Source organism: Ambystoma mexicanum, chromosome 4p (genome assembly GCF_040938575.1).
Source record: "Ambystoma mexicanum isolate Mex_15411 chromosome 4p, UKY_AmexF1_1, whole genome shotgun sequence".
NCBI classification, from domain to species: domain Eukaryota; kingdom Metazoa; phylum Chordata; class Amphibia; order Caudata; family Ambystomatidae; genus Ambystoma; species Ambystoma mexicanum.
Window position 1 is genome coordinate 778,601,593 of NC_090927.1, and position 13,408 is coordinate 778,615,000.

Genomic DNA, 13,408 nt, shown 5'->3' on the forward strand with positions numbered 1-13,408 from the left:
ACGGAAGCTTCCGAGTGCTGCTGCACATTTTGTCCGGGAGAAATTAAGCCCATTCTGCATTTTCTTATTTGGCAAACATTTAAGGCAATTAGGAAAAATATATTCATATCCTGACTAAGAACTAGAAATGTTTAGCAGGGTCACCTAACTCTTATGCTTGACAAGGCTTCGAGCATAATGAAAGCTCCTTTTACTCATTGGATTACTGACCTGCTTTGGCCTTGGCAGTCTCATGGGATAAAATAAAAACCTCTAAAGCTACAGCGGAAGTACTATGGGCATTGATCATCTTGACGACCAACAATCAAGGAAATGGATCGGTTTATTTTCCTAAAATGGGTCTTCCTCCCTTAGTCTTAGATTTCATTTGGTAACTACTTTTAATGTTTTAACAATTGCATTTCTCAGTCAGCAAGAAATTCCTAAAATAAAGTGATTGATTGTCACGTCTATCTTATGACAGCATAGCCCAATATGGCAGTTATAGTTGTTTTATGGTACACTCTCCATACCACACAACCAGATGTTTTCATCATATGCCAAGTTCAGCCTCCTATACCCAGATAATGGGTATAGGAGGCCCAGATAAAATGCTCAGTATCAACCATGTAATACCCTTCTTGGCTAAAAGATGGTTTTTCCTAAGCACATGGAAATGTACTTGGCCTATGAGGTTGTACTGGACACACAGAGCTAGGGCTGATTGGATGAGACTTGCACCTTATTCAGTTACAGCCTTCCTTGTCCAATACCTCAAACCCTGATTGTCGCTGGCTACCATTCTGAACCGCTCTTCCCTTGCAGCTCTTTGCTCTTGCAGTCTGGGGAGAGGGGGGAATGGGGCATGCAGCAAGTGGCAGTGGATGGTTATGTAGTGTTGTTCAAATGGGTAATATAGTTCCATTGCCCAGCACCATCTCCACTGTTCTACATATGAGCACAGGACAGGACTTCCCTCAGGCTCCCTGCCCCACACTAAGCAGAAGGCGGGAATGTGGTTACACTACAGCATCAGAGGAATGGGAGCTTTCTTCTAGAGCTATCCTCCTCTGACGTGACAGCTGCACTGTGTGTACTGGATGTCATTAGCGGTAGGGACAGTGGTGAGTCATTCCCCACAATGCAGTCTGTTGATGGTAGCAGTGTTTAAGTGGATCCACCTTAAGCAGACGGTGCTAGTTTTTCATCCTAATATATGTATTGTTTCTGAGAAGCACCAAGTGAATGTGAAAACATGAATGCTACAACGCTTTAAAGTACCTTTTGTTTCAACAAGTTTAAAAATAATACACTTTTACCCATGCTACTTACCACAACACTATGTGCAGATTTCATGAACATAGCATTTTATGGATTCTGTGTTTTGCTGATCTGGTACGGTATTCTATTATCTGATCCGGAGGTAGAACAGCTTAAAAGAGCAAGTATTATGAAGGGAAAAACAACCAAACTAACCTCCAAAAAGATCAACTTCAGCAGATACAGCAGCTAGAGTTGTGGAAGTGCCAGAAGGAGGAGGTATTTCTGTGGATACGGCACTTGGGCTAGGCTCGGGTGCAAATGGATCAGAGAGTTGCGCCTCCGACAGAGCAGGAGCGGAAGGTGCAGAGAGAGTGTCTGTGCAGTCAAAGATGAAGAGTAGGTGGAAAATAAGAAACAGGGTGGAAGGAAAGGCACTCAACTGCACACCAACAAAAACAAAAAATGCAAGACATAACCAAAACCAAAAGCACTACAAACGCAGACAAATTCAAAAGCATGAAAAGATTCACTCACCTTCCCCCAAAAGGTCTGTGATTTAGGGCAAGCAATGTAAAAAAAAAAAAAGATTAAAGATTGATATTATTCCCACAAATCCTCATATGATGGTACCTTTGTTGTCATAAGAACTTGATTACACAAGCATATAATCAATGCAAGGAAATATTCATAGATCTCTGCTTTAATCAATACTAAATTCGAGCCAATGCAAAGTGTATCGTTGGTTATCAACTTAAATAGGGGGATATAATTATATTGAACTTTTTCGAAATACACAAACACTACATCAATAACACAGGCCAATGAAAAATGTAGTATTTTTGACCCTCCTGATTTTTCATGTAGTGCGTCCTTCTGAGAGGAAATCGCGCTTAGTTTCTACGACTTATAGGTTTTCACCAACGTTATGAAAGCATTTCAGATGGGATCTTCTTATCACACTCTCAAAGTAGGAAGCACTGTGACACTTCCATACCAAGAGGTAATACATATTGTGTCGAACCAGAAGAGGGAGTCGGACAAAATACTACTATGTTTCAAGGATGTTTATTAAAAGTAAAAAAGAAATGCCTATTTTGCCCTATGGCTATGAGGGTAGTTCCCTGCCTGCCAAACAAAAACTAATGGTGCTCAAAAGAAAACAGTCCTTCGTCCGAAACCTAACCAATGAACTGGCCCTACCATTTGAGTAAAAAAAAAAAAAAAAAAAAAAAAAAAAAAGGCTTTGACAATGGCCTCAGTCTTGGACTTCTGCCTGGCCCAACACTTGATTCCTTTTCCAAGAAGATATGGGGTTTTAATAGTTTGTCAAAGTCAGTCTTGTAACAGTTCACAGTCTCTGTAGGTTCGATATACAAAGTCTTACTTCCATATGGTTCCATCTTTCCCGGAAGAAAAGGTTTTCTTACTACAATTCCATACATTTTTGGTTTGGTATTTAACATCAACCTTGTTTTGTACTTAAGTAACCGAAACCTTACGAGTTCCATTTCTCTTCAGTCGGTTTGTTGTATTTCCCATTATTTGGACTCCACAAAGACCTATGGCCTTCTATCAGGCTTGCTTTATCCATGTCCAGGCTATCCGGTATTCAGTAACTCTTGTGGCTTCTCCAGCCTTGAAAATCTTTCAGTTTCTCTGGGCTCCCCAAAGCTCTATTGGCCTTCTAGTTGTCAGGTTTAATGGTAGACGCAGTACACAATAGTCACTACGCATATTACTACTATGTACATATTAATTTTCAGGCACTTGGGAAAGTTTTGTCATGAAGTTAGGAATTCTTTCAAGAAAGCAACAACAAAATCTGCAACAGTCAATTGAAAAGTCAGCTTGAAGAAAGGAATTCAGTCCAGCTAGCTGGAGGTTTCAAGTCTACATTTTAATCCTTCCTCTGGGCGTTTTGCTGAGGAATATCAGGTACAATTACATTTCTGAAGGAGTGCGGAGGGGATTGGGAACCAAGAAAGGAAGATTCACTCATGTTATTCTTTTCTCACACAAGCAGATTATCAGTGCGAGTTGAAGCTCCAGAATCTGAGTTTATTATTTTATCTTATTCCCCTTTTCCTCAGGGGTGTTCTCAGCTCAGGTGTAATTCAGTTAGTTGAGAGTGCTGCACTTTGGTGGATCTATGGGGTTCAGCAGCTCCTGTGAAAGCTCCAAGGAAGGACCCGACAGAATGACAGGCCCAAGTAAATAGTTCCGCTTGAGCTGTTATGAACCCTGCACTTTACACCCCCTTCAGCCCTCCTCCCCAAGATCACAATGTAAGCATTATGAGAAATGATTAAGGAAGAGAGGAGCTGCGAGCTACTTATCGGGTTGAGTGAAAAGGTTACCCATATTCATGAGATTACGGGTGGTAGAGTGCAGGGAACTAGTTTAGAGCCGAATCAGGAACCTTCTGTGTTGGTCAGAGAGAGCTCAGGAGGGAGTGAGGAACCGGGTAAAGGACCAGAAGGAGGTTTGAGTCCATATACTGTTCCCATCTCCTAAGCTCCCCCTGAGCAGTTTGGAAGGGAGCCCAAAATGTTACAAACTTTCCTTACTCAGTGCGAGTTACATTTTCTCAGCAGGCCTTTAATGTTCTCCTCTAAGGTGACCTTCATATTGTCCTACCTGGGCAGCAAGTTGGGCAGGTTTGCTAGTTAGGCAGAAGGATCCTGCGTTACATGACTTCACTCTTTTCAAGGATGGGTTTAGTAAAGGGTTTGATAGGCATCAGGTTTCCTTGCAGGTAGATGGTGAACTGTTGGAATTAAGATGGCGGTAACAAGGATCTAGGTAGTTACATCACACAGCTCAAGACCATGGTATTAGAGAGTCATTAGCCTGAGGAAAGGAGGGCTTCCCTATTTTATCGTGGGTTGAGGGCTGAGCTGAAGGACGCCTTGTCAACTGTGTTTATTATACCTACTTCTTCTAAAGCCTTAATTGATATAGTGGTCCAGTTAGACTTTCGTCAGAACAAAGGGAGGGCTGGGCGAAGAAGAGTTTTTGGATAAGGGAAGCCAAATCCCAGAACTGAAAGGCCTAGGCAAGAATTTGTAAATAGAGATTTTAAGACCAGGTATCTGAGGCATCAGGTAGAGTCAGGGGACCTCTTTCAAAAGAGAAGGATAGGCGACGTGAAAACAACATATGTCTTTATTGTGGAAGGAGCGGTCATTTTCTAGTAAATTGTACAAACACCCTGAACAGTTTCCAATCATCAGCAAACAAGACCAAGACACAAGTCGCAAACGCTCTCCAGTCTGCTGTTCCACACATCACACTTAAAGTATCCTTGTATGCAGAAGGGACTTTAGTGGGGAGTGGTCCTGGGGTAATTGATTCAGGGGCAACAGGACAGTTCATGGACTGGGGGGGACGAACTCTTTAGGCATCATGTTGATTCAAAAGACCAGGAACGTCTTTTCACCAAAATGCTAGGGGTAGCTTTAGTGACATCACAGATCCCTGACCTTTGATGACATCACAGCAAGTGATGTCATTTGACCCCACCACCAAGTGACATCACAGGATTTTATTTTGTTGGCAAGGGGTATCAAGGGAGACCCCTAGCGTCCCCCAAATGACATCCCTGCAGAAGACCCAGTATTTGTACACATCTCACTGTTCTAAGAAGCACGTTTGTCCTTAAAAGAAAATGGGTAGATTCCAATGCTTGCAAAATTCCCCCACACTAACAGAATTCCTCAGCATGTTCACGCATAGAAGAAATCCCATGTTTTCTTTACCATTAGAATGACCCAGTGTGATAATGCCTGAAGAGAATGGCTTTGCAAGCTCATGAACATTCCTGTACTTGTTCCAAGCATTTCATTACAGGAGCCCAAGGATCTCAAATCTTTGTCTCGCTATATATGTTGGCAGAGGCGTTGCTAGGGGGACTGAGGGAGCTGTAGCCCTGTATAGAAGCTCAGGGACGACAACCAAAAAGCTAAAGCTAGCCCCGAAACCCACCAGTCCTGACATTAGCTTGGCCCCTGATCTTTTTCAGACCTAGCACCACCCCTGCGTGTTGGACTACAACTTCCATCAGGCCTACCCTGCCTAGTAAATGGTGAGTGATCATGGGAGTCATGGTTCAACACATCTGGAGAGCCACAGGTTGCAGACCCCTGCTGCAGTCTTTTGGGGCATTCTGTATGCCGTTTACCTTATGTTCCACTCATTTCTGGAGAGATTTACATGTTGTTCCGGTTCTTTTTTTCTGCTTGAAGGAGATATTTGCGCATAGAGCTAATTGCATGCTGCTTAGTGTGCACTGCTCCATGACATTAGCCACTATGCCCAAGTTGTAACGCTTACCTGGAACTCTGCAGAAGCGCCTGGACTCCCCGCGGTGTAACCCACACCACTTACCACCTCAAGCTCGTGTGTTGTTGTGCTGTGACAACCCACAGACTTGAGGAGGAAGGATGGGGATGTTGGCTAGATTAACCCTCAAGGATGTGTGGAGTTGAGATGGGAGCAGTGAGGATCAATACCTACAAATTAAAACACATTTGTCATGGGTGCTCCCTAAAGTATTACCTCCAGAGTTTCTGATACCCTTGCTCCGGGAAGGCTGGATGTACCTGTGGTTTTATCAAGGAGGCACATAAGCAGACTCCTGATGTACCTGTTGCCAGTTATTTCACTGGTGAGTGCTTGTCCAGGCCAGCTGCAACTTGCCAGATGCTTTAAAGTCTCTAATGTGTAGTTCTCCTACTGTCTTTTCAGTCTCTTACTTAGACTCTTTAATGTCTTTTTTGTCCTTCTTGTCCTCTGTTTTTCTACTCAGTGATGTCCGTTATTATTGTTCACTGTTTTGGTTTCTGCTTTGTCCCCCTGCTTACTTGTCTAGTAATGTCTCTTTCTTTTCTTTACAGGTGCTCAACGCGGTGTGGCAGGAGTGGAAACCCTGTGAGGCGGGAGTGGTTTCCAATGGCAATGCAGCTGAGGGACGTGTAACTCCCATGGAGACGGATTGATGCCTCCCGTAGCTCTGGCAGGTTTCCTGTGTGCTGGGAACAGGTGAGGGTTCTCTTACTTGCTTGAGGCCATGTTCACGGGACTCCGCCCTAATATCTTTCTTTTTTTTTAAATTGTATTTATTGCTTTAAAAAATAAACTTTTACAAGAAGCCACTGAAACCAGTTCCGTTCCCATCCTCCTTACTTAAATCCGCATGAGTCGATGTCGGCTGTTCAATTTATTTCATGACATTTAATGTCTTTCTTCTTTCTTTCCAGGAGCTGCAGAGCAAAGGCACAGTAAACATGGCGCTCGTGGTAAGTGTTCTGCTGTATCAGACAGTAGAAACGCAAAGCAGAGGAGAAACCCTTGGGTGTGGTTTAAATAGCAGATCCCCTCGCAAGACTAGCGCAAGGTTCCTGCTTTGTTTCTGTGGGCCTTTCTGTGGCCATCTTGAATGACTAACTGCAAACAGGGAGGCCATCTTGGAAGGTCCTTTAAGGCAATTTGAGTAAGCCTTAAGTCAATGGGTGTATAAAGTGTAGCAGCGCCAGCGATGCATGAGGACACTCCAGCCTCCCCTTTCCTTGTGGGTATTGGGGAACTGCCCATGTGTAGCCCAGGGAGCAGTCTTAGTGCCGGTACCCTGACCTGTGATCATGACAAGTGCTGAAGTTATAAGTAAGAAATGGTTAATAATCATGAATTTGGGTATTAGCATTCTTATTTAATTTTTAGTTGTTAGTGGTGTATATTTGTTTTTTAGGGGCTGCAATGACTATTTGTTTTGATTTATTTTAGCGTGAGAAAGCATTTAGCAGCCATACATTTGCATTATGTGAAATGAGCTAATTTTGTTGCAGTCTCTCATGACATGAGGCTAAATTCTGCTAAGGGGGTGCCCTGTAACTCCATGAGCAAATGCTCATGCCTGAAACACGGTCAGTTGAGGTGCCACTCATTATTCTAATGAAATGTATGCCTAGTAGATGACTCTGCTAGTGGGGAAACACTGACAGCACTTTGTGCTGGTGTCATTCTGCCGGCAGTAAAAAAGAAAAGCTGCAGCAGCTGGTAATGGTGATCAATACCTGGTAAGTTGGGTCATGGGGGCACTTGGAGCAGAAGCATAGGACAATTCAGGGAGGAAAGGGGAGGCAAAGCACCTGGGTTGAGGACATCCCAGAAGAGACAACAAAATAGAAGAGATGAAGGTCAGAACACTGGCTGCCACAAAGACACCAGTGGACTGACTGGGGGCCAAATTAGGCCCTGGAAATAAACTTTGAAGTGGTCCCATATTACAAATGTTTAGCAAACCAACTCTTTTTCTAAGAGAAAGGTTGGAAATAAAATAGGTTACCAAATAAAAAAGTGGGTCGGGGTTTAGAGGCCTACCGGGAAATCTCCAGAGGTACCTATAGGCCAGTGATGGCAGCAAAACTGCGAAACGCCCTCCCCACCCAACTCAGAAACAATAGCGCCCTCTGGTCATTTAGAAAAATCCTTACAACTACTATTCAGATCTGACCTTACACAACAGCCCTCTACCCCACAGCCAGCTGCACCCACAGTGATCCCCCCACCAATACTGTGACAAACTTCAAGCATACATCACCAGCCATCCTAAACTGATGCTTGCTGTTGCCCCCAAGATAGCTTGAAAACTTTGATTGTGCAATATACCTGTGTTTCCACTGTGCAAATGTATCTATTCGAAGAATTACATCTATCAATAAGTGTAACCATATTCTTAAGATTCAGCGCCTAGATGGTGTTAACCTTTGCTTGTAAGTTAGCGTTTAAAATACGTATGCATAATGTACCTATGTTCTTACTGTGCAAATGTATGCACTCAAAGTCAAAAAAACTGTAACCATATTCTTAAGACTTAGTGCCTAGATGCCTCTGGGCTTGTGTGAGCTTTACAAATGTACAGATAAAAATAAATAAATGGGCCAGTCCACCCTTGCGCAAAGACCCACTGGCATTCTCACAGAAGAGACACAAAAAAGGCATCAGGCTGATGGCAGACTTTTAGCAAGGCCTATTTTCACTTCCACCAAAAAGGTGGCTGTAAAAATGATAAAATGGTATAAAAACCCTTTTTTACTGTCAAGAAGTCATGCACAGGTGCTTCCCTTCAATCCAGTAAACAGTATTTTTTGGAGCCTAGCAAATACTTAGAGGTGCCCTTCAGGCTTTCTTCTGCCCCGGTGGTATCTGACCATTTTGTGAAGGACGTGCTTTCAGACATAATAGATGTATATTCCTGACCTGCCGGGGTTACATTCATAAATATACCAAGAGAGAAGCTCTTCATCTTTTACATGTTGGCATTGTTCTCCAGCAGTTAGATTTCCAGAGATGATCTGCTATGGTGAATACAACTTTGTAAATACTGGGAATGTCTTCACTTATGTTATCATGCTAAGAGGTACTTTTAGGCAGAGAAAAATAACAGCGCAGTTATGCAGTAGCCCATAGCCACACTGCAAAACGAATCCAAAATCGTATAGGGCCTCATTACGAGGCTGGCGGAATGAGATTAACGGCGCCAGTAATGCTGCCGGCGCCGTTAATCCCATTCCACCCTATTACGAGGTTCCCTCGCGGGACCCGCTCTGGACGTCTGGTTTTACCAAATGTCCATAGCAGGTCCCACGAGGGGACCAGAGAGCCAACAATGGGCCGTTAATAATGGGCCTGTTAGCTCCCTCTCCATTCCCATTGAGCCCTATGGGGCTCGAATGGGAATGGGGAAGGACCGGGTCCGCGTTCCCTGAAGGAGGAAATACTGGGCCCTCCAAAGTCGGAATGGCCCAGTATTTCCCTATTCTGGGAACCCGGACACGTTTTTGGAGGCAGCCATGCCCTTATTAAGGGCATGGCTGCCTCCAAAGTCGTAATGAGGCCCATAGTCTTTTCCAATGTCATCAAACAATTTGCATGTGACTTTTTGTCTTTCACAGCTCTTCTCGCACTGTTCACACAGAAAGTGTTCCCTTATGTCTGCTCTGCCAAAGAATTATTATCATTTAACAAATTAAAACCAGCATTTTCCATTGCTCCAATAACACCTTATCCTGTTCCTGCATGGCTTTTTGTGTTAGATGTTAATGCAAACTGTGTGATCTTAGGAGCGGTGACACATTGCAAAAGTACTTCCACACTTCACCCAGTGGCCTATTTTTCTAAACGTTTAATGTCAGCAGAACTGCTATATGCTATCGGGGGAAAATAGCTTTTTGCAATTAAATCATTGCAGACAGTTTAAAAGAAACATGTTTTTGTTTTTGGCCAGGGGTAGCAAGGGAGACAGCAGGGGTCGTAGCTGCAAACTCTAGCGTCCCCCAAATGACTTCCCTGCAAAAGACCTTGAACAGGTAAGGGCTGTAGATGGTTCTGCTTTAACCTCTGGACCAACAGCTCATGAAACTGCACCTTTGACAATGAATTTGGCTGAGAACCTTGAAGAAGAGTTGGTTTTTGAGCTCATTGATGCTCCACATTGAAGGTTATCCTCGGCATTCCTTGGCTTACTTCCCATAATCCTTGTATTGACTGGGGCAGGCGGGCTATTGACCTAAATTCTGATTTTTGTAAAGAACATTGTTTGGCCGCTCAAATCCAAATAATTCCTGTGTTTCAAGAGCATTCTGCAGTCACGAGGTTAGTGGAGGGAGAAGCCTAGTTCCATTCACACTCTATTAGGGCTGTTGTTGTGGAATTACCAGAGTGCTATAAGAAGTTCTGGGATATCTTTGATGAAGTAGAGGCTGGTGAACTTCCACCTCACAGTGCTTTTGACTGTAAAACTGAGCTGGAGCCGGGAATTACTTTACCTTGTCGTAGTGTGTACGACCTGACTGAAAAAGAAAATAATCACTGAAAGGAATATCCAGCAGAAAATGTAGGGTTTTATCAGACACTCACAATCCGCTGTAGAATCTCCTTTATTTTTCATCCCTAAAAAGAAGGCCCTCTTAGGACTTGCATATATTAATGCACCCTCAACAAAATAACCATTAAGAATCAATATCCTCTTCCATTAATTTCAGTAATGCTTGAGCAAATTCAGGGGGCTGAAATCTTTTCCAAACTGGAGCTTCGCTGAGCGTACCATCTTGTGAGAGTCACGGAAGGTTATGAGTGGAAGACGGCTTTCAAAACAAGTTATGGACTGTATAAATATCAAGTTATGCCCTCTGATCTTTGAAACGCCCCGCCCCAGCAGCATGCCAATACTTCATGAATGAAGTGTTGTGAGTTTTTGGACATATTTGTCATTGTGTACATTGACGACACCTTAATCTACTCTCAGGAACTCGAACAACAGCAAGGTCACATCAGATTAGTTCTTCAGAAACTAAGGGATAATCACTTGTTCACTAAGTTGTAGTAGAGTCTGTTTCACAGAAAGACAGTGAAGTTTCTTGGGTTTGTGATTTCACTGAGGGGATTGAAAATGCACTCTAAGAAGGTTCAGGCAGTTATGGGCTGGCCTTTTCCAACCAAAGTGAAGAGGTGCAGAGTTTCTTAGGCTTTGCAATTTTATTTTGGAGGTTCACTGAAGGCTTCTCCCAAATAATCACTACGATCACTAGACTTCCGAAGAAGGGAGAAAGGTTTGTCTGGAGTCCAGGAGCAGAAATTTCCTTTAAGATTCATAAGGATCTCTTTACCTCTGGCCCAATTTTGCTTCACCCAGATATCCATCTAAGCCATTTTCCTGGAAGCACACACTTCAAATCAGACACTTCAAAGCAGACACTTCAAATCAGGGGGAATTTTTATCCCAAAGACATGAGATTTCCAGCCAGCTGCAACCAGTTGCATATTTTTCAAAGAAGTTTTCTTCAGTAGAGATTAATTATACAATCATGGGCCTTAAGCTTCTGGCAATTAAGTCTGCTTTTGAAGAGTGGTGTCACGTCACTTTCTTAAGGGTGCAAGACACAGATACAAAACTATTCCTTCCATATGGGAAGCTTTGTGATAACGTTTTGAATGAATGTCACAAGTCGGTTTTGACTGTACACACTGGTTTCGGAAGACTCTGGAATTGGTTAGAAATAATGTTTGATGGACTACTATGCGAGTGGATACTAAACATTTTGTAAAGTGTGATAAATCCTGCCGAGTCCTCACAAAGACCCTTCCTAAAGTCTCCTCCCAGGTTGCATGGGAAAGGCAGGCGCTACCTGATCCTGACCCTGGGGATTGTATTAGCCGGGGGGATCACCTGGTTGGAGAAGGGCACCAGGGGAACAGGAGGACTCTGTTGGGAGAGACCATACTTATCATCCTCAGAGGAAGAAATGGCAGGGATGCCAGAATATGCAAGGACTTGTTGTCAGAGGGAGGTTTTCTTTCCCAAAGCTAATTATCTTGATGGTGGTAAAAACTGTCCTAATCAATCATTTATTGGGAGTAAATCCCCCCTCACAGATTCACCCATGTTTATGTTAGTGAAAGCTCCTGTGATCAAATGGAGGATTTTAAATGCGAATCTCAAAACGTTAACATCACGCCTTGAAACACTTGTGTATAGGTGTGTTATAAATGCCATATCATATCAGATCCTATCTTAGATTCTGAAAACTCCAATTCTCCTGTAAATCAGAACCACTATTAAGTCCTCAAAAAAAACCCTTAGAAGATGTAATTAAGGATAGAAATGAAGTTGGTAAATTTGGAAGCAACATTCATAGTAAAAGATGTAATTTGAACATTGGGGACTTCAAGTCCCACAATGCCCAATGTACTGGGACAACGATGAATGCAGAGGAACTGGACTGCAAGTTGCAGTATAGTTGTACTGAGACACACCAGAGTGGGACTCGGAAGTATAAAGGACCCCTTCAGGTGCAGGTAGTGAGGAGATGTAGTGGGAGGTGGAGTGATTGCAGTAACTCCACATTGCAGTAGAAGAAAAGCAAAGACACCAGAGCCACCGCTGTTTGCAGATCGGATGCAAGTTCTGAGAGGGTCCAAAGACCATGTATGCACAGGTTGTGCAGCAGGAAGCATGTGTTGAAAAGTGTTCCCCCCAAAAGCCCTGAACGCAGAGGTTGCACGGCAGGAAGCGTTAATTTGAAAAGCTTTCCCCATTGTGAGTTGGGCTTCTGTGGCAGGAGAGAACCGGAGTGACCCTGGAGCAAGGAACGCTCCTTTCCTGGCAGGCGTGGGCCACGTGAAGCAAAGAGAAGCAGTTTGCCGGGCAGAGCGAAGCAAATGAAGCAGAAGACCCGAGGCAGCGGAGTGAGGAGACGCGTATGCGATACCGGTGACACCGGAACGCTCCGTGATCGCCCGCCCGCCGGCCAGGTCAAATTGTTTTGAATACCAAACTAATGTTAAGACACTGAAGTGGCAGAATAAGAACTTTGGGGAGATGCAAAAAAGATATCATTATACTTATAAAGGTCAGAGTAATTGGCAAAGCCACGAGAGGGCAATATTACAAGAAGCCAATAAGAACTACTATTTCCAAAGCCAAAACAGGGCAATTTCAAAGCAAGTTAATAAGAACTAGCATGGTCAAAGCCAATAGAGGGCAATTAAAAAGCAAGTGGATTGCAAACCCTGTTGCCGGAGTGAGAAAGAAGCAATAGATGGAAATGACCTAAACAAGCTTTGTCTAAGTCAAAGAAGAGCAAGTGTGAGAAAAAGCCATTATCAGCACTTCGTCAATATCAAAGTGGGAAAACAAGAGTGGCAGGAGAGCTTCCCTCCTGATAGAAAGTATTCAGGAGGAGAGGACATAACTTGCATTGCATGCAAAATTCACAAGTGTTGAACAAACAGCACCAATGTGTTTCATGTCTTCCCAGAAGAAGTAGCCAATATAATGTTGTGGAAAGTCAAAAGACTTTGCCAAGTTGTTTGAAGTAAACTTTAACACTGAAGTATTTGTAGTAGTGTTAGGAGTTATTTATCAAGTCCTGGAAGGCGAGTATACCAGGACAAGGGCGTTTGTAGTAATAGTCTTGGCAGGTGAGTGGGCCAGGAAGAAGTCATTGAAGTACTGGGTTGTGGTTAAAGACTGAAGAAGAAGAAGTGGCAAGACCACTAAACGTATATTATGAACTGTTGTGGAACCATCTTGCAAAAGGCAATTTTGTTGATACAGACGATCTGTGGAAGTATTCTTGTTTTCTTAGAAGATGTTTTGTTGAACGCT

At 43.3% G+C, this 13,408-nt stretch overlaps 1 protein-coding gene across 1 annotated transcript in view; it reads right to left on the reverse strand.

The window, feature by feature from the left end:
* The window catches only part of SNAP91 (synaptosome associated protein 91), a 1,173,930-nt gene that overhangs the window by 334,019 nt on the left and 826,503 nt on the right, over window positions 1-13,408 (reverse strand). Inside the window, exons 15-16 of the mRNA XM_069606330.1 lie at window positions 1,777-1,791; window positions 1,456-1,617 (exon numbers count right to left, since the gene is read on the reverse strand). Of these exons, the coding sequence (XP_069462431.1) occupies window positions 1,456-1,617; window positions 1,777-1,791 (177 nt within the window). The remainder of the gene's footprint in view (window positions 1-1,455; window positions 1,618-1,776; window positions 1,792-13,408) is intronic.